Here is a 21,178-nt window from a genome sequence, read left to right on the forward strand (position 1 = left end):
GAGAGAGAGAGAGAAGAGAGAGAGAGGAGAGAGAGAGGAGAGAGAGTGAGAGAGAGAGAGAGAGAGAGAGAGAAAGTTTATTCGAATCAGGGATGAAAGACAAACAAGAGAAATAAAAAAAAAGAGGGAAGAAGGAAGAGGGAAGAGAATGTCGTGTGCCAGAGAGAGAGAGAGAGAGAGAGAGAGAGAGAGAGAGAGAGAGAGAGAGAGAGAGAGAGAGAGAGCGGTTTGTAGTACCATCAAAGACCAAAATGAGACCTCCGTGAAATTGAGCCCCGCTTGCCTATCACACAAACACACACACACACATACACACACACACAGAGAGAGAGAGAGAGAGAGAGAGAGAGAGAGAGAGAGAGAGAGAGAGAGAGAGAGAGAGAGAGAGAGAGAGAGAGAGAGAGAGAGAGAGAGAAAGAAATTACAAGACTGATAATCGCATACGTGAACGATAATGGCACACACACAACCTAACCAGACGCTCAGGACGGTCACACTCAGTACAGATTTAGTTGCTTTAGTATTCCACGACCCAGGCGTTAAGAATGACAAGCAGCGACCTTCCCCCGCTGAAATCCTCCCCGGAGCAGTGAAGGATCTGAAAGGTCTCAACCCAAACGTGTTTTCGAGAGCTTGGTGCACAAGGGTTTTCCTTTCCTTCGGGGTAAAAGGCGGACCTGAGATATCCTTTGCCTTCCCACGCACGTAAGCTGCACGAGGCATTGGCAAGAGGAGGGGAAAGGAGAGGGGAGGAGAGGAGTAGTAGTGGGAAGGACTGAAAGGGCAAGCGTGGGATGAAGGGAGGATGGAAAGAGGGAAAGGCACAAAATTTCGCTAGAATATGATACTTAGATGAAGCTTATACGAGTGAAAATGTTTTAGCTTCTCTTTCGTCTCGTCTTGTCTTGTCTTAACGAGCATTCACCGAATCGTAACTACCGTAAAAGTGCGTGTTTTTCTTCTCTTTCTTTTTATTATTACTCCAAAGAGTTCGTAAGTGGGAAGATACGATGTGAAAATGTTATGTGAAGATTAGGGTGAAAGAAGTGGGTGAGGAATGGGTGGGAAGATATGATGCGTAGGTAGGTATGAAATAAGAGGGAAGATATGAGAAGTTGGAGGATATGAAGTGAGGAGGAAGATAATGAAATGAGTAGGAAGATATGAAACAAATAGAAAGACTTTTTTTTTTTTTTTTTTTTTTTTTTATGTAGGAAGGATACTGGCCAAGGGCAACATAAATCTAATAAAAAAAATGCCCACTGAAATGCCAGTCCCTAAAAGGGTCAAAGCAGTGGTCAAAAATTGGTGGATAAGTGTCTTGAAACCTCCCTCTTGAAGGAATTCAAGTCATAGGAAGGTGGAAATACAGAAGCAGGCAAGGAGTTCCAGAGTTTACCAGAGAAAGGGATGAATGATTGAGAATACTGGTTAACTCTTGCGTTAGAAGAGGTGGACAGAATAGGAGTGAGAGAAAGAAGAAAGTCTTGTGCAGCGAGGCCGCGGAAGGAGGGGAGGCATGCAGTTAGCAAGATCAGAAGAGCAGTTAGCATGAAAATAGCGGTAGAAGACAGCTAGAGATGCAACATTGCGGCGGTGAGAGAGAGGCTGAAGACAGTCAGTTAGAGGAGAGGAGTTGATGAGACGAAAAGCTTTTGATTCCACCCTGTCTAGAACAGCAGTATGAGTGGAACCCCCCCAGACATGTGAAGCATACTCCATACATGGACGGATAAGGCCCTTGTACAGAGTTAGCAGCTGCGGGGGTGAGAAAAACTGGCGGAGACGTCTCAGAACACCTAACTTCATGGAAGCTGTTTTAGCTAGAGATGAGATGTGAAGTTTCCAGTTCAGATTATAAGTAAAGGACAGACCGAGGATGTTCAGTGTAGAAGAGGGGGATAGTTGAGTGTCATTGAAGAAGAGGGGATAGTTGTCTGGAAGATTGTGTCGAGTTGATAGATGGAGGAATTGAGTTTTTGAGGCATTGAACAATACCAAGTTTGCTCTGCCCCAATCAGAAATTTTAGAAAGATCAGAAGTCAGGCGTTCTGTGGCTTCCCTGCGTGATATGTTTACCTCCTGAAGGGTTGGACGTCTATGAAAAGACGTGGAAAAGTGCAGGGTGGTATCATCAGCATAGGAGTGGATAGGACAAGAAGTTTGTTTTAGAAGATCATTAATGAATAATAAGAAGAGAGTGGGTGACAGGACAGAACCCTGAGGAACACCACTGTTAATAGATTTAGGAGAAGAACAGTGACCGTCTACCACAGCAGCAATAGAACGGTCAGAAAGGAAACTTGAGATGAAGTTACAGAGAGAAGGATAGAAACCGTAGGAGGGTAGTTTGGAAATCAAAGCTTTGTGCCAGACTCTATCAAAGGCTTTTGATATGTCCAAGGCAACAGCAAAAGTTTCACCAAAGTCTCTAAAAGAGGATGACCAAGACTCAGTAAGGAAAGCCAGAAGATCACCAGTCGAGCGGCCTTGACGGAACCCATACTGGCGATCAGATAGAAGGTTGTGAAGTGATAGATGTTTAAGAATCTTCCTGTTGAGGATAGATTCAAAAACTTTAGATAAGCAGGAAATTAAAGCAATAGGACGGTAGTTTGAGGGATTAGAGCGGTCACCCTTTTTAGGAACAGGTTGAATGTAGGCAAACTTCCAGCAAGAAGGAAAGGTAGATGTTGACAGACAGAGCTGAAAGAGTTTGACTAGGCAAGGTGCAAGCACGGAGGCACAGTTTCGGAGAACAATAGGAGGGACCCCATCAGGTCCATAAGCCTTCTGAGGGTTTAGGCCAGCGAGGGCATGGAAAACATCATTACGAAGAATTTTAATACGAGGCATGAAGTAGTCAGAGGGTGGAGGAGAGGGAGGAACAAGCCCAGAATCGTCCAAGGTAGAGTTTTTAGCAAAGGTTTGAGCAAAGAGTTCAGCTTTAGAAATAGATGTGATAGCAGTGGTGCCATCTGGTTGAAGTAGAGGAGGGAAAGAAGAAGAAGCAAAGTTATTGGAGATATTTTTGGCTAGATGCCAGAAATCACGAGGGGAGTTAGATCTTGAAAGGTTTTGACATTTTCTGTTAATGAAGGAGTTTTTGGCTAGTTGGAGAACAGACTTGGCATGGTTCCGGGCAGAAATATAAAGTGCATGAGATTCTGGTGAAGGAAGGCTTAAGTACCTTTTGTGGGCCACCTCTCTATCATGTATAGCACGAGAACAAGCTGTGTTAAACCAAGGTTTAGAAGGTTTAGGACGAGAAAAAGAGTGAGGAATGTACGCCTCCATGCCAGACACTATCACCTCTGTTATGCGCTCAGCACACAAAGACGGGTCTCTGACACGGAAGCAGTAGTCATTCCAAGGAAAATCAGCAAAATACCGCCTCAGGTCCCCCCAACTAGCAGAGGCAAAACGCCAGAGGCACCTTCGCTTAGGGGGATCCTGAGGAGGGATTGGAGTGATAGGACAAGATAAAGATATGAGATTGTGATCGGAGGAGCCCAACGGAGAAGAAAGGGTGACAGCATAAGCAGAAGGATTAGAGGTCAGGAAAAGGTCAAGAATGTTGGGCGTATCTCCAAGACGGTCAGGAATACGAGTAGGGTGTTGCACCAATTGCTCTAGGTCATGGAGGATAGCAAAGTTGTAGGCTAGTTCACCAGGATGGTCAGTGAAGGGAGAGGAAAGCCAAAGCTGGTGGTGAACATTGAAGTCTCCAAGAATGGAGATCTCTGCAAAAGGGAAGAGGGTCAGAATGTGCTCCACTTTGGAAGTTAAGTAGTCAAAGAATTTCTTATAGTCAGAGGATGCGGAAATCTTATGAGGATGAAAGCAAAACGTGGATGGAGAAATTTAATACCTTGTGATTCGGCAACAGAAAGTCAAACTCTCTGGGAAGGAAAGTATTATTAGGTTGGGCAGAAAGAAAAAAAAAAGAAGCAAATTCCGTATCTCCTCCTGGATGACCCGTTGTTTTCGTTCCCTGTGTTTTAACTCGTCGTAACTTTTGTAACAGCCTGGCAACTTGATATTAACATTGAAAATTAACAATGTCGCCCCAAAAAGAAAGAGAGAAGGGGAAAAGAATCTCGTTTCTCGTTACAGAGTTTACAATACGTCTCATTCCCGGTGTTTGTTTAATTCACAACTTTCGTAACAGTGTCTTGTAAGAATTATCAACATCAAAATTAAGGATATCGCCCAGAAAAATGAGAAAGGAGGAGTAACAATAAAAAAAAGAAAACTCAAATCTCGTTACAACATTTACATTACCTCTTATTGCCAGTGTTTCTTGGACTCGTAACTTTTGTAACAGTGTCTGGTTACATATTATTAACAATGAGATTAAGGATGTCGCCCTTCAAAAAAGCACAGATGAGAATAATAAATAAAATCTTCTCTCGTTAGTCTTTACAATATCTTCCATCCTCGGTGTTCATTCAACTTGTAACTTTTGTATCAGTGTCTGGTAACTTCGACATGTTAGGGATGAGAGAGAGAGAGAGAGAGAGAGAGAGAGAGAGAGAGAGAGAGAGAGAGAGAGAGAGAGAGAGAGAGATGAAAATGATAAATAAACTATTCTCTCGTTACAGCGTTTACAATACCTCTCAAAATGTCGTACAAGATTTAATGTTTCTCTTTCGAATGGAGAAAACTCTTTTATCGAGAATTCCGCGCCCCACCCGAGGCTTCCATCACGAAACGTCGATTCTAAAAAAAAATTTTGTTTCGGGACGGAAGTCTGCCAGCGAATATATGAAACTCGTTACAGTCTCGGTTGCTGGAGTCTGCCACGCGCCAGTCCTGGTCGGAAACTATCCAATATTACACACACGTATATATGAAAAAAGTAAAACACTCGTATTTAATAAATATGAGAAATAAAGAAGAAAGGAATACATAAGATATTCATGAAGGTGTAATTGTAATGTCCAATTAGTTGAGACATACAGAACCAGAAAACGATCGAGTATTATGTATAAAAAGAATGAAAAACACATGTGTACAATATCTATGATAAATCGAGGAGCAAACGTAATTTATGAAGTTATAAAGGGCACTTAGTTGAGACATAGAGCGAGCAAACAATCGAATATTACTTACAAAGAAAAAATAAATAACCAAATAAATATTCGTATACAATAAACCGAAGAAAGAAAAGAGCACACTTGATTTACGAGGTTATAAATGACAAGTTAGTTGAGACATAAAGAGGAAGAAAGCAATCGACTACTACTCACAAAATAATAATAATAATAATAATCACAATAATAATAATAATAATAATAATAATAATGATAATAATAATAATGATAATAATAGAAGAAGAAAGCAAGAAACACCCATGATTTACGATGTTATCAAGGACAGCTAGCCGAGACGTACAAAGGCAGGAAAAGACGGTGAAGTTACGGGATGAAAATCAACCTCTCTCTTTCATTTTTCCAGCCAGCAATATTCACGAGACCAAGGATGGACTGCCGGAGTGGCCATAGATTTGAAGAAGGAATACATAAGACTGTTTTCAGAGATCCATTTCCTGCAGAGGTCAGACTGTCGAACCGATAGCGGGAGGGAGAGAGAGAGAAGGAGAGGGAGATGGGAGGGTAAGGGAAAGGGGGCACCTCCTCGGGTCGATGGAGAGGAAAGTGAGACGGCGTAAATAAAATATGTAAGAGTAAATATGAGAGATGTATTTATTTGTTTATTTATTTAATGTATACACTAGTAAGAGTGAGGTGAAGTGTGAGTGAGAAATAATTAAAAAAAAGAAAAGCTAGTCGGAGAGCAGTTGTGAGTTACGAAGTGAAGGATAATGAGCGTATGAATTAATAGCAAAGGTTGTGTAATTAAGACCAAACAGAATTAATGACTTACGAGAAGGATAAGGTTCAGATTTGCCGACATTTCTGAGGATTGTGGTAAGATTGTGTGTGTAGAAAGGACCGTGACAGAGAGAGAGAGAGAGAGAGAGAGAGAGAGAGAGAGAGAGAGAGAGAGAGAGAGAGAGAGAGAGAGAGAGAGAGGAGGGGGGGGAGATTCCTTATCTATTCAAAATTATACATTGCCTCATGTTTCTATTATACTCCTTTACTATATCGAGAGAGAGAGAGAGAGAGAGAGAGAGAGAGAGAGAGAGAGAGAGAGAGAGAGAGAGAGAGAGAGAGAGAGAGAGAACCTTTGATTATTCCAGATTATAGTGCCTCATTTTCTGTTGTATTCCTTGATTATATTATCTACCACATTTTCTTTTTCCACCGCATTATTATTACAATTTTCTATTCATTTTCAGAGGAGGCTTAGCGGAGCGGCGGACAGCGGGCAAGGCAAGGCAGGGCAGCTACAACTTTAAGTATGACTCGTAGTGGGACCTTATTTTGAAACACTTCTGCGCCGCACCTCCACTACATTGCAAAGCCTCTATTTGAAGAGACACGGCTTTTCAAGGGTGTTTTTATGGTTGTAGTGACAGATGTATAAGTTTTCTGTAATATTAAGAGGATAAACACTTTTGAAAAACACGACTTCATACATTCCAAAGCCTCTATTTGAAGAGACGCGGATTTTGAAAGGTGTTTTTATGGTTGTAGTGACGGATGTATAAGTTTTCTGTATTATTAAGAGGATAAACACTCTTGAGAACACAGTTAATCATCTCTGTGGCCTTTGAAATTAGTCGTGGGGAAAGAACAGAGTGTTTCAGAATGCGGTTCTCAGTTTTCCCACAGCATTACATATCATATCTACACCATGTATATAATTGTCATACTTATATCTACGTAGCAGGGACCCAGTGCTTAGTGAGGCTTGTTATCAACGCAAATGTTCGTTTTGATATATACGTACCGCGTTACTTTGTCTGAATACGGGTAATGTTATGTGTTATGTGGTATTGCTTCTGAGGCCTGATAGCAGTACAGACCACTTTCATAACAAATAATGAATAAATGAAAGTTGTGTGGCGTGGGTATTCAAAGAGAGAGAGAAAGGTCGAGGTCTAACACACACACACACACACACACACACAAAGGCTATCTCTCCTGCCTGGACAAAAACATTAAAAGTTCTCTCACATAAAAAGACTGAAACACAAAACTCTAAATAATTAGCTGGCTGTTAGGTAGGGAGACAAAAAGTAACTTCAAAGAGCTGGGGAAGGAATCAGATTTATTCCTTTGGGCTGCACCTCACGACCTTTAATTTGTCCCTCTAACTCCCACGGCGAGTTACGGCCAGAGCGGCTTTGTTAGGGACGTATATTGAACCTTCCAGCGCTTGTGTGCTAGAGAAAGGGGTGTAGATACTGGTACAGGAGGCAGATACTAGTGAAGGTGGGATAGGAGCAGACGAGAGGCGTGTACAGTGACAGGTATCTGAGTGGGAAGAATGACTGCAGATATTTGAGTGGGAAGTATTTGAGTGAGTGGTGTAAACTTACGGATATTTGTAAAGGAAGGACCAGTTAAATTCTCGGGTATATGAGTAGGAAGAAAGATTTGTATAAATCGACTTTTTTTTTTTAAGAATGACTGACGTATAGTGACATTTGTGTGAATGAAAGACTGGTGTGAAATGACTGATGTCTGGGCGGAAGGAATGACTCATGGTAATTAATAGATGTTTGCGTGGGAAGAACGACTGTTGTAAATTGATAGAAAGACATATGATATTTGCTCATTTTCCTTTCTCTCTCAACTTACCAATTGCGGAGGAATCAGATTTACTCCCTTGGGCTCCTCCTTCCGACCTTCCATTTATCTGACATCCACATTCACCCTGACCTCAGCATTGGTGGAGCAGCACTGCCACTCGGCTATCACCCCCAAAAGCAGGAGAGAGGACAAGGCTGGCCGCACCCGTCTCACTTAATTCACCTGCATCTCTACCTGGTGCTTCCGTTCCCCATGTAAAGAGCGCGGCATAAGACCGGGTAGCTGCGGCGCCGAGTTATTCAATCAGTCCTTAACGAGTAATTCAGCCCATGATCATTCGGCGGAAACACTGATTACTGGAGTGAGTTGTCTAGACGTCGTTATGTAATTGAAGTAAATAGTGAACGAAAATATTAAACAGAAAACGTTTTCAGATATATTTTCCTGTTCACTGTACACACACACACACACACACACACACTGGTGGACAGCGCTCCTGTTATAATAGTATACATAGAGTTACATAAAATTTAACATTACATCTATACAGGGTTGACGTTCCCCTCGCTCGCCCGCCCTTAACAGACCATCCCCTTTAAAAGCAACAGTAGGACAGACTCATTCATTTTCGAATATTTAGATTTCCACCTCGTTTCCCGCTGGCTCCCTCGTACGTACCTACCTTTCTGTTCCTCCCTAGCCTCCCGTGTTCCGTTGGAGGGGAGATCATTTTCGACTTTAAAAATGAAATGGAGAAAAAAATTACACGATTCACATTATTTCCAGTATTATTATGTCCAGTAACTTGATAAGCTTTTTCTGAGTTGTTACGTGAGTAGCTGTGTGTTCCTGTTTTGTGGTGTGTGTGTGTGTGTGTGTGTGTGTGTGTGTGTGTGTCATGAAACATAATCCAAGCTTTTGAAGTGGTTCGTAGGCAGCGTTGGTTAGTGATTGTTGTTATTGCGTATCTGGAAGGCTAGGAGAGAGAGAGAGAGAGAGTCAAGCACCTCAGAGATAAGAACCCTCCCTCCACCATTAGGTTCATTAGGTTATCACTCCATTATTTTCTCTCCCTTTCCCTTCTTTTCTCTCTTCGTCTCCCTTCTCTTTTCTCTTCCTACAAATTGCTCCTCTTACGGAGATTAGCTCTGAAACAAATAGGAATAAATGCACGAGAGAGAGAGAGAGAGAGAGAGAGAGAGAGAGAGAGAGAGAGTAATGCAGATGATAAATTGTATATCGTGTATCGCTGCCAGTCAATACAGAATGTGAGCCTCTGAATTATTGGTAGGCATTTTAAAACATGGATATATTTGGCAGCACTGTACGCGAGGTGGCTCATGTAGTGACCTCAATAGCGCTCCAAACTTTGATCACTGAAAAGAAGGAATGTTGTTAGCGTGACAGTCCAGCCTTGAGGTGTTAATTTTAGGATGTGTGGTTATGATGCACCGTGATTAGAAATTAGATAGGGAATGAAAAGTGATGTGTACGTAAGCGTTGAGTAACAGTCTGATTTATTGGTATATTCTTTCTTGACGCGGCCTGGTCATGCACAGCTGGGGAAAAAAAATAAAAATAAAATACGATAATAATAAAAAAAAAAATTGTTAAGATGTAAACAATGAAATACAAATTAGTCTTACAATATCCAAATTAATGAAGAAACTAGGCGAATACAATGAAATTAAATTAGAGTAAGTAAAGTGATATATAATTCGAGCAGTTAAAAAAATAGAAGTAAGTTTGTTTCATATAGGAACTGTCATCTCAAGGCTGGCTGGCGTCTTGTAGCTACTACCCTTATATTGTGATGAAATATTGATGAATTTACCGGGAGTCAACGATGAGAGGTCATAAAGGTGATAGGTTATCTAGGAAGAGTAGAGCATAGGGTACGAGGAAACGGGTGTCTGGATATCGAGGCTCTTAGAAGCATTCCAAGTTCACAACACGAGTCGAACCAGTGTGGCTAGTCACCGCTGTAGTTTGGCCAGCACAGATCACCATTACGCTTGTCTGTGGGATGTGTCTGGCAACTTGCAATTCATCATGATTGTGTGTTTGTGTGAAATCTTGTAGGAATTAATTATTTTGTATATTTATTTTCATTTCTTATTTCTGCCCTTCTTCCTCTTCCTATTGTTACTACTACTACTACTACTACATCAGAAGATAACCTTACTGTGAAATATATCAAATATTTATGGGTGTCATTTTCCTCAAGGTTAAGTTTGTCCACCGCTAAGGATACAAAGATTCTGCAGCAGGATGAGTGTTGAGGAAAACTGACATGGAAAACAATCGCACTATCAATTAACGCTCTATTATTGATGAAACTATAGGCACATTTAGGATTTAACTTAAAACTATACTTTCTGAACATATGAATGATACTATCGGTCATTATTTGATTAGAATATAATACTGAAACTTGCAAATATACCAGGATTTATGGTATTATTTTCTTTTTTTTTCTTTTTTTCTTCCATAATGGGTATTTGAGGTTATGTTGAGGCTTTAGGTGTGGAAGCAGGAATTTTCTTGTATAAATTGTAACTACACTTAGTTTTTTTGTTTTTCCTACCTAGGACTGGTTTCAACACACACGCACACACTTTCTCGCAGGTAGACAAAAGCATCTCATTTGCGTTCCGAAGCTTCAACAACGTGCATTCAACCCTACGGCACAAGCTTCGACACTGCTTCAGACGTCACCAAACCCACCGTCCACTTCACTTCCACCACACTACCGCCGCGTTCCACCAGTCGCCATCCAACTCCAGGTATAGGTGGACAGCCGCGTACCTTCATCATAGTGTTGCTGGTACGAGAATGCGTTCGTCAGTAATTCTTCACCTTACAGTTGTCCTGGTAAATTTGCCCTGTACTGTACTTTAAAACCTTTATAATTTACTCCACTACAATAGCAGCTAGTTACCTTTATGCAGGGCAACTATTTTAGACAATGGGAAACTCGGGATATTTTCAGTGTATGGAAAATGATCTTTAGAAATCATAGGAAGCCCTCAGCCGCGTCGTTGTAATAGCTTTATAAATGTTACCAATTTAAAAAGCCTGGGTGACGATGGTTAGGGGATACCATAAATGGCCTCAATTGAGTCTCGGTTCTTTCACCAGACTGTTTATTTTATTCATATACTTGCCAGTAGGTGGTAATTTTTTTTTCCATCTGCCCCTCCCCTGTTTCATATGATTCCATTGCCATCTATAAAGACTAGGTCCAGATGGAGACCCTCCAGCTGTTCATAACTGTGGTCCTGTGCTTACATGATGCATATCTAACTTTTACCAACTTCCACCCTCATTCTTGTCCTTTCTCACTGCATTGCCAAAACCATGCTGCTTGTTGGTGGTTATACAGGTTTTGTCATTTAATGTATACTGTACAAGTAATGTATTAATCACTTAACTTGTATTGCACTCAAGTATGTGACATTAAGCTTGAAAGTGCATTATTCACTGAAGCCAAACAAGAGTAATGACAGATTAATTTATGAACTTGTAGGCATGACTGAGGTAGCTGTGATATTTACTTCACTACATGTTCCTTCCTCATGGCCTCTGTTCCTTGATAGTTTTTCATGTATAGAATGAGGGAAGCTCAAAGATAAGAGCCTTAATCATGAGGCAAAACAGGAATAAGATCAAACCTAGATTATAGTATGTTTATAGTATTAGTATTGATCATAAGACCTGTTCACAATTTTCACTTAGCTTATTATATCATGCGTGTGAAAAAGCATACTTTTTATATGAAGTCGTGTAATGCATTGCTTCTAAATATGTAAAGTAATTGTTTTGCATGTTCTGTATAAGCTTTTTTCATACTTTGAAATAAATAAGACTTTGTATAATTAGCATCTTGATTTCTATTGTTTATGATATGACTTCTAATATTTTAATGTTTATTAAGCATTTTACATAGTGGCATTTAAAGTATTTGCACTTTTCAAAATTGGTAAAGGGTAGTAGTAATAAACTGTGGTCATATTTAGTATCACTGAGTAGAGAGCATTTTGAGTAGAGAGCATTTTAACTAGTGTATTTAAACTGATCATTTGGATAAGATAAGCATTTGTATTTGGACCAGGCTGTTATAACCTGATGCAGCACAGTGATTCATTGAATATCTTTTAATGAAAAATGTTAACCATTTACCACCTGCTTCTCATATGAGATGGCAGACAGACAAGCTTGCCATTAATTAGTGACCCTTTCTGATGACCTTGAGGGATAAGACTTGCCAAACACTAAAGTACACATTGCACAATTGAACATAATACAAGGTAGAACTTGTCAAAAGCTTTAATAGAAAATAGAACTTGTCATAACTTCTAATTTAATTCGTGTATCATATTACAGAGCAATAAGATTAATTAATGCAAGCAGTAAATTGCAAAATAATTAACCTTAGGTTAAAGTTTACTTTAGGACTTCTTTGTGTTGATGGCAAAGAGAACTTGCTTTTCAAACTTAATCTTCCTTTATGACCACTTGCCTGTAACAACTGGACCACCACACTCTATGTAATTCACTATTCCCACATCAATATAAAAGCCATCAGGACATAAAGGCATGTTACAATATGAATTTTTACATCTTGGACATTATTAAACTTTACTGCATTTAATGTATTTCAAATATATGAACATCAGTACAAAAACTCCATCAGTCATACAGTATGTACATTTGTTAATGTCCACATCCTTGAGAATCTATATAGCCCTCTAAGCCAGTGATGCAGAGGCAAATCTGCATTGGCTACGTTAATCCACACATCCTTGAGAATCTTCTATATAGCCCTCTAAGCCAGTGATGCAGAGGCAAATCATTCTGCTACGTTAATATAAAATTGTGAACTGGAGGCATCAGTTATCTTCATCTCCAAGACATGTCCTGTTTAGTCTGCCTTCTTGCTCTTGCCCAAAACCTTTTTCCTTTGGGCAAACATGTGCATGTACAGCATTGGGAACACTGTAGAGAAAAGAGGATATTATTAAATCACCAAGTCATTCATTCACATACTGTGTATAATGTAGTACTGCCATTTAATTTTCACCTACATTACAGGGCAGCCAACAACTGACTATGCAGTTTGGTGTGAAGAAGACCATTATTCTGCTCCTACATAAGAGGCTAAGATGTTGGAGAGTAACCTGCATGTTACAAGAGATGCTCCAAAGGGATTGTGCAAGGAGACTAAAAGACTTCACTAAGACTTCACGTGAACATGTCTCTCTCTACAATGACCAGGTTTAGAGTGAGGACAGATTAATTCATAATAAAAAACCTTTGTTAGTTTTAAACTTTCATATAGTGAGTGAGGACAAAAGGGATGAAATTGGAGGCATGTTTCAGGCTAGTTTTGTTAGTGTTTAACATAGGTCTTCAGGTGAAAGGAAAAGTGAATATGAGCTTGTAAGAGTGCATGGAATGTCATATATATGGGAAGTGCTGTGTTAAGAGTACAAAGGACTCTTAATTTTTTTTTATTTTATTTTATTTTTTTTTCTGGATAAGTGTGTGGGTTGGCTGTTTTCTCCAGTCTGAAGTAAATTTTAAATAAAAAAAAATTTTGAATGAAAAAAAAAATTTGTTTTCTGTCTGTTTTCTCTGGAAAGTCTTTGAAGTAATTTCGACTTTATTTTATATTAGTGGCTGACAGTATTTATATTAGTGGCTGACAGAGCCATTCAATCTGTTCAAGGCATACTGGAGGTGAGGGTATAATATATATTGGGTGCACAATGCTGCCAGCCAGTCAATAATACTAATAAATGACTATTTGCATTGTTCTGTAGCTGGCAGCATTTTTGTACCATGCCCTCACCTCCAGTGGTACTCTTGCCTTGTGGTGACCTGTTATGCTGCTCTCTGGTAGTGAGTTTACACATTATAGCTGACATCCTGTGAAATGGACTGTGCATTTAGTGGTGATGCTGTGAAAACTCCTTTATGGCTGCTTTTTTGGAGGAAAGTTCTCTTAAGTATGGGAATCCACAGACAAGTTATATCATGAATACTGGGATCATCAGTACTGGGGAAGAAGCAGTGTGTATCTCATATTAGTGGTTACCAGAAAACTCTGCTCTGCCTCTACATTAGTGATTCAAAACGAGTCCAAAGTCGGTGTGGAATGGACATACCTGGTAAGTAAAGGAGAGCAAAGACGATGAGGGTTGAGTGCAGGTCAAAGGTGGCATTGAGGGCATTAGGCATTGAGATGGAGTACATCCGGGTTTTGGCCACAGTGGGTAGGGCAGCATAGAGACACAGTAGCTCCCCAATAACACCCAATGGGTACAGGACAATAAACAAAGTGTACCTGGAACAGACAGAGTTAGTAGCACAATTGAAAGACCACCCAACAGATCATAACATAGCTTTTTTTTTTTTTTTCTGATTTGTGGCATACCTCGCCCTACCCTAAAGCAGTCTTGTAATCTCTGTCTTGACTGGGTACCTCTGACTTGTTCTCCATGTACTGTCTTAAGTCAAGATACCTCTGACTTGTTCTCCATGTACTGTCTTAAGAGTTAGGGATCTCATTGAATAAGAGCTAAGGATCCAAGCCACACTTGGTAGAGAAAATAAAAAGTGAAGAACTGGCTGCCCAAACAGTGGTGTTACAATGGTCTAGGGATGTAGACAGAATGAAAGATAAACTGAAGAAGAAAATTGGACCTGATGTGAGAGATGTAAGTAGTAGTGGTTGCAAGGGAGAGTGGCTGTGTGTGCATTTCTTCTACAAAATACATGATTACATGTACTACATTGGTGCATGCTACACACACAAACTTTGTATGGACAATTGTTCTATTTTTTAAGGGAAATATACTTGCTGTTAAGACAAGCACCATCAAACTTACCTTAGGAAGGTGAGAATGGAAGGTACATGGTTGAGAATACTGAGGAAATAATAAGCATATCTGATAACTTCTGTTACACTCCAGGCAACAAGCAACATTGGCAGACCTGAAAGAAAAACTGTATTAGTGAAAGATGAATACATTATTATCATCATAATCATAAAATTTACATGACAGAAGCTAAAAAGAACTAAGTGGCTTACTATGTATCAGGTAAATTCAATAAAAATACATAAATATATATTAATTCTGTAAGTAATGTCAGTCATGCCTTGATAACATACACCTGAGTAGCATGACTATGTGGAAGGAACTAAGGATGTGCAAAGCTAATACAGAAGCTTCAAGTGCTAAATGTGATGGGAAGTAAATAAACACCTTCAGTGTTACAGTCTGGTCAGGTGAGGCCTCAGTACATACCAATGCTAGAGTGAGTGTTGTTCACAGCGCAGAGGACCGGCCACAGGATGACCAGGCGTGAGGTGACTTGAGGAATCACCATGGCTACACTGGATGGCACAAGTCCCACTGCAGCATGTATTACCTGAAGGTGGTCAACAATATATGTATTACTGCCACAAAGCAACACAAAAACATTTAGAAATACATATACACACATAAAAAACTAGGCTGTTTCTCCCAAAAAAGGCAGGAAGCCAAGGCAAGGCACACAACTTTTACATTCACTCTCAGTTTAGCCCATTGGCACCTGATGGAGAAGAAAAGTACCTCTGGCCTCACTTTACAAGGATCAGCCACATAGCTTGGACAGTTTGGTATGGAATAAGGCTCCATCATATAAATAAGTAAATGAATAAAGTATATTACATCCCCACACTGCTTAATCTACCATGCCATATTTATTATTTCACTGAATCTAACATATCACATTCCTCAACCTCATCTGATCCATCTCACACCTATAAAAACATTATCTATTTATACTCCAGGCTGACATCCCTATTAAGGTGGAGTACCCAAAACAAAGTACCAGCATTCACACACACACACATCTACAAACATGCCCTTAGACTAAATTCAAATCCATTGTAGCTCCTGGGCCTCTAGGGAAGGAGGGACAGAGCATCACAGCAATCACACCAGCATCAGGATCAGTTACATAAGCTTACCAGATATCTCCACATAAAAGTTCAATGGCAGAATTAGTTTACAGTGGCACCTTGGCATACGTCCACTTTGGAATAAGTCCAACTTGGTATGTGTCCGGTTTGGAATATGACTCACACACATACCATTGTTTGCCTCTCTCAAGACAAAGTCACAACTGAAGTGTTGCCAGGTTGATGGGACTCTCCTTCCAAACAATAACATCTCCTCAGCACCATCCTAGTACAGACTCGACTCTCCTCAGCTGTACAGCTAACTTGCTTTAAACATTACATGCTTAAATACATTTTTTTTTTTTTATTCTGAATATGCCCTGCTGAAATGGAGATGCATCTTATATGCCTGTGCACCTTATATGCCACCAAATACGGTATGTATTTTAGTGCTAAGCAGTGTTTAAATTATTTTATACAACCCCATCAAGGTACTCCGATAACAATAGGATTTTCATGAGAATAGATTAATCATTTTCTCTATTTCTTCTGGGAAAAATTTGTTTGGTATACATCCAAGGATCAGGGAACAGATTAAGGATGTATACCGAGGTACCACTGTATGCCTATCATGGTGTACACAATAAATCTGTCTTCTTTCCTACATCTGATGTGATCACTTGACTGCACTGGAAGACTGACCACTCTAAGCCTTCATACTATCAACCAATAACTTTGATTTTCTGTCTTTCTAAAGTTTTTAATTGATCTGCAAAAGGAAGATTCCTAAATGTCCATTCACTCACAATCTTCTTTCTGATATCTTCTATGGATTCTATATCAGACAACCCATTGTGATCTAGCTTTCCTTCCTGAATCTTGGTTAGCCTCTCTTATTAGTGATTATGCTCCTGATAAGGCACTGACATAAATCTCTAATTTTTTTAAATGCCTCTCATATGGTTTCTGTCTATATATGCATTTTTACCTGGTTTCCTTTCTGACCATTCTATTGCTATAGTGACAAAGGGCTACTTACTTATATATGTTAATCTAAGCATTCTTGTCATGGATAGTAGAGACAGATAATAGACATTAGGAAAAACAACTGCACACCGGTAACTATGAAATTTTCACTCAATACTTTTTGGGTAATTAACAAGTACTCATCACTATAACACTAAGCAATGGATCAAGCATGCACCTCCAGGATGGCAAGGCTCTGGAATATCTTGAGGACACTGCTGGTGCTCTCCCACAGTCCGTCAAGGCTTCCCGCTTCATACACCAGGTGGTGGAGAGTCTGGATCAGGACTATGAGCCACCTGGAATCAGAATCACAGTGTTATCTCAAGTTTCACAACTACTTAATTCAGAGGAATCTTAAGTAGCCACTGAACTGTAAGGCTTGACATGTACATTACAGAAATGTGTGTTTATTCCACTACACATATATGATTTCTATTATTTTGACAAGTAGCATTTGAAAAATGTTAGATTTCAGCCATGTGGAGTTTTTTTTTAAGTGTAACAGAAAGGCACCTCCATATTTCCTAGACATTATAAAAGGCAATTAAAAGATGCATAGCAAAGAGAGTGGAACCTCCTATTGTCCGTATTCTTATTCTTACAATATGAAAAAGCAAGCAATTTTGTACTCATTACCCCTTATTAGAAAAAAGTCTCACCTTGGTTTATCATATAATATATATATATATATATATATATATATATATATATATATATATATATATATATATATATATATATATATATATATATATATATATATATATATATATATATATATATATATATATATATATATATATATATATATATATATATATAAAGATTTCTTTTATTAATGCTAAACTGACAACATGCTGTGTCTATGAACATCTTTATATGGTGATATTAACATATTCACAGCCTTACCTACATCTGGCACTGCTCCTTCTGATAGTTATCCTGCATGGCTCTGGCACACACTACATCATTCTATTTATGTGTGATACTTGTTCCCATGAAATGATCTTCCAGGGGAAGAGTTTTCACTTGTTCCTGTCCTTGTAATTTCTAATCTCTCCACTCACCCCAGTTACTCACATAGTATCTTTACAATACATTTCCATTTTTTTTTGTAGGCCTATCTACCTTTTACAGTATGTCACTTTTTTAAACCTCTTCAACCTGGCAGTTATACCTATGAACTATTACTAACTCATATCTAGCCATCTTTTCTAAATCATACATTTCTAACTTATGCAAACTGTGCTGCTTTTACTTCTCTCCATTCTCTTTAAAGTCTTACTGCTGCAAAGGTCACATTCCCCCATGAAGTGTTTGATGGTTATAAAAGTTGTATTCCGTGCAATGTGTCTGGAACATGTTCACAGTCATCTTACCCCAAGCTCAGGAAGACATTGTAGAACACAAGGTAGATGTTGCCGTTGGACAAGTTGGCAACATCTTGTGTTTTGGGTGGCATTCTGCTGTCACACCTGTATCAGCTGCTATTGCTTCTGTAATAAAGGAAAAATTACATTAGATGTTGACCATACAGTGCCTACAAAAAGTGCGCAAAAATAAAAAATAACTCTTTTCATTTCCTTTATTTTAACACTTTGTATGGTCACCACATGCCATCAGAACAGCTACCATGCATTTACGCATTGAGTCAAATAATTTTTTACAGTATTCATGATCAATTCCATACATCCAGAGGTTCTTGAGTGCTGCAACAAGGCAGGAGATTGATGAAGTGTCCTTTTCCTCAAGGCAACACTTCATATAAAGTTCTGATAGAGAATTAAGGTATGCTGAGTTGTCTGGAGATCATTTCATGACCTTGTCTTGTGGCCAGCTCTATAATCATTGCTGTTATAAATGCTGCAAAAATTTATCAAGTGGTCACAATGAACTTCAATGTAGTAATCCCCATTTGTAGCGATTTTCTCTGGGACCACATACAATCCTCCCCCACTAACAAAAATTATAACAGGGTTGGTGCTTGACAGTCAGATGCAGGTAATGAGGGTTGAGGAGATTCATCTCAGAGGGGTGTCACAGCTTGCCATGTCTCACTGCACCACACTGAAGTATGGAGTCATCACTCAACATGACTCCTCTCTGGTCTTCAATGGTGAAGCTTTTGTATTTTCGTGCAAATATGAGGTAAGCAGCATGCATCCTTGAGTCAGATGAGGTTAGGCAGGATGCAGAAGCATCAGTTCCTTTTGGCAATAGTGATGTTGGATGCTGTGAACTGCCAGACTGTCAAAAATGGATGGATAAGCTTGCTTCAGGTTCTTTTTTTGTTGTAATCCATGGATTTTTAAATATTTTTCACCTCAACTCTTGTCTGAAGCTGCTGATTTTTTTTCTGGGCCATTCAGGTACTGGCTGAGAAGTGGAACCTGGTTTGAGGGAAAATTCTTAACTCTTGAAATAAGCTTGTGAATGGCTAATTTTCCCCTGCCTGTACACTTACAAAATTTCTTTTGTAGCTATGTTTTCTTCCCTCAGAGCAAATATCCATATATTTTTTGTCAGTAAGGTTCTTGTGACCCACTTTAAGGTGTAGGTGTGTAGTGGTGCAGGCAATAGTTAAGGGAAAGTAGACCTGGAGATCTGTTCTTGCAGCAACTGTTTGTATTCATTTCATTAAAGTTTTATTATATTGCACTGGTGGGAAAACAGGCTAAGAGTCTTGCCAAGTTAAATGGCCAAGTTGCTAATCAGTATTATATAAATATCAATGCTGTCTGATGACTGAAGGAGTGGAAATTATATGAGCTCCAACTAGGTAGCTATAACAGATTAACCTTTAAAATAGCAAAATGTGGCTCGCTAGAGAAAACAAAAAATAATGCTGAGAAAGAAATAAGCTTCAGATATTTTGGATACAGAATCTTGAAAATCTTTGAGTGATATAAAGATGAAAATGGCATGAAACAGTTCCAGTTATAAATGTTACAAGACAAATGATATACATTACAGGATTAATTAATGACAATGTTCATTAAGAAAAAACATACACGTCTCACTTTGGCAAGTCTTATAATGCCATTGTAAGACAGGTCATTTTCTTAATATTTACCTATTTGCACTGTCAGAGGACGTTGGTATATTTGATCAGTGGGTAAACCAATGTATTTGCATTTTTGTGTGTGTGTGTGTGTTTTAAATCATTCTGCCCTTCATACTAATTGCAAATCAGTGTTTTGTTTTATTTTTGTGATCTCTCCCATACACACACACACACACACACAAATAAATTCCACAGATTCATTCATTTCACTGTTGATCCCTTCATTGTGATCATGACTTGAAAAAGCATCATATTTTGGAGAGAAATAAATAGTGAGTGCCTGAAAATTAGTAGGCTAAGGTTATTTCCGTAATCCTTGTTTTGCAGCATATATAAAAATCAATTCAAAACACAAAAATGACATTAATTTGGTTGGTTTCACCGATAAAAAAAAAAAAAAAAAAAGTCCCTGTGCAAGCAGAACCAGAAGTTGTCCAGACACCAACTACTGCACGACAAGACAAGATAAGCATCACCAGCTGCCTCCGACACTAGTCACTGCAAGACCTCACCGTTACTCCACGACGAGGCAACACAAACAACACCAGTATGTCACTCGAGTTGTCCACACGCCGGTCACGCCAGACAAGGCAACACCACTACACCACCACTAAGGCCCGATGTCTTCCTGTTGTGCTGCTAACTCGCTTTCACAACCTGCTAGGGGTCACAGGCAGCCTCCCATGGCAGGATTTCACCTAACCCGCCTGCAGCTGAGCTTTCCATTCACCGGGAAAGTGGCAGAAAAATAAATAAAATAAATAAGAAATACACAAATAAAACGTTACCTCTCCATACTAGTAGGAGATGGAAAGGCTGGGTTACTCTTGTATGATCTAAGAGTACTTACTTTAAAATGCTGCTTCGTTGGGTATTGTTAAATACACAGTTCACGGACCAAAGGAGCGTACACCCACCCCCTCTTATCGCTAGGTCGTAACTGATTGTTTTGGTTTTGCGACATTTGCCACCTTTGCGTCATGGTTTTCAGGAGTTTCTTTTTATAACAGCACGCCTTTTAGTTTAATTTCTTTTCCCTTCTGTATATTTTTTTTATTAGTCTTATTTTTTTCTGCCATGATCTTTTTCTTTTTTACAACACGCTCAGACCTTTTTTCTCTCTCTCTCTCTCTCTCTCTCTCTCTCTCTCTCTCTATTTCTTTTGCCAGTCTTATATCTCCGCAAATACCTACAAATATATTCTTTTTTTTTATATAAATCTGCTAAGTTTGTTCTCCGCAGCCTATCGGTGAACTGTTATAAGATGTCCAACCGGCAGCTTTAATTGGCAGATCGAATACCCAAACAGTCATTATGAAACTACCTAAGTACCAGCAATAAACATTCTTTACCGATCTTCCCTTTAGAAATATGTATTAATGTTATTTGGTGTTAGATATTTGCAGAAACACAAGAGATATAATGTCTTCTTACACGCTTCTCTACATAGCACGTATTTTTGAGACA

The 21,178-nt window shown here is 39.2% G+C and overlaps 1 protein-coding gene and 1 long non-coding RNA gene across 17 annotated transcripts in view; one reads left to right on the top strand and one right to left on the bottom strand.

Annotated features, from left to right (window-relative positions):
- The window catches only part of LOC135093298 (uncharacterized), a 116,547-nt gene extending 103,643 nt beyond the window's left edge, over window positions 1-12,904 (top strand). For 6 of the 15 annotated variants that reach the window (XR_010263290.1, XR_010263289.1, XR_010263291.1 and 3 more), the window contains 3 exons: window positions 6,305-6,364; window positions 10,256-10,538; window positions 12,759-12,904. This is a non-coding gene — a long non-coding RNA (uncharacterized LOC135093298). The remainder of the gene's footprint in view (window positions 1-6,304; window positions 6,365-10,255; window positions 10,539-12,758) is intronic. The other 9 variants (XR_010263299.1, XR_010263300.1, XR_010263301.1 and 6 more) reach the window with 2 other exon arrangements.
- LOC135093297 (very-long-chain (3R)-3-hydroxyacyl-CoA dehydratase hpo-8-like) lies at window positions 11,580-20,720 on the bottom strand. Of its 2 annotated transcripts, none has more exons than XM_063992431.1 (7): window positions 20,562-20,720; window positions 18,027-18,143; window positions 16,823-16,943; window positions 14,978-15,101; window positions 14,558-14,663; window positions 13,835-14,013; window positions 11,580-12,662 (listed from the first exon to the last, which is right to left on the bottom strand). In XM_063992431.1, exons 2-7 carry the CDS (start codon window positions 18,107-18,109, stop codon window positions 12,589-12,591), a joined length of 687 nt encoding a protein of 228 aa, XP_063848501.1. In that variant the 5' UTR covers window positions 18,110-18,143; window positions 20,562-20,720; the 3' UTR covers window positions 11,580-12,588. The 2 variants fall into 2 exon arrangements, with proteins under 2 accessions (XP_063848501.1, XP_063848502.1); XM_063992432.1 differs by lacking the exon at window positions 20,562-20,720 and adding an exon at window positions 20,224-20,381.
- Window positions 20,721-21,178: the final 458 nt, after the last annotated feature.

The sequence above is a fragment of the Scylla paramamosain genome, chromosome 42 (assembly GCF_035594125.1).
Source record: "Scylla paramamosain isolate STU-SP2022 chromosome 42, ASM3559412v1, whole genome shotgun sequence".
NCBI lineage: Eukaryota > Metazoa > Arthropoda > Malacostraca > Decapoda > Portunidae > Scylla > Scylla paramamosain.

Excerpts from the sequence above, each read along its gene's own strand:
- LOC135093297 (XM_063992431.1), bottom strand. The coding sequence starts at position 18,109 with ATGCCACCCAAAACACAAGATGTTGCCAACTTGTCCAACGGCAACATC. Across the intron at positions 16,944-18,026 it reads AATGTCTTCCTGAGCTTGGG|GTGGCTCATAGTCCTGATCC; the intron begins GTAAGATGACTG and ends TTCTGATTCCAG. Across the intron at positions 14,664-14,977 it reads CAACACTCACTCTAGCATTG|GTCTGCCAATGTTGCTTGTT; the intron begins GTATGTACTGAG and ends TTTTTCTTTCAG.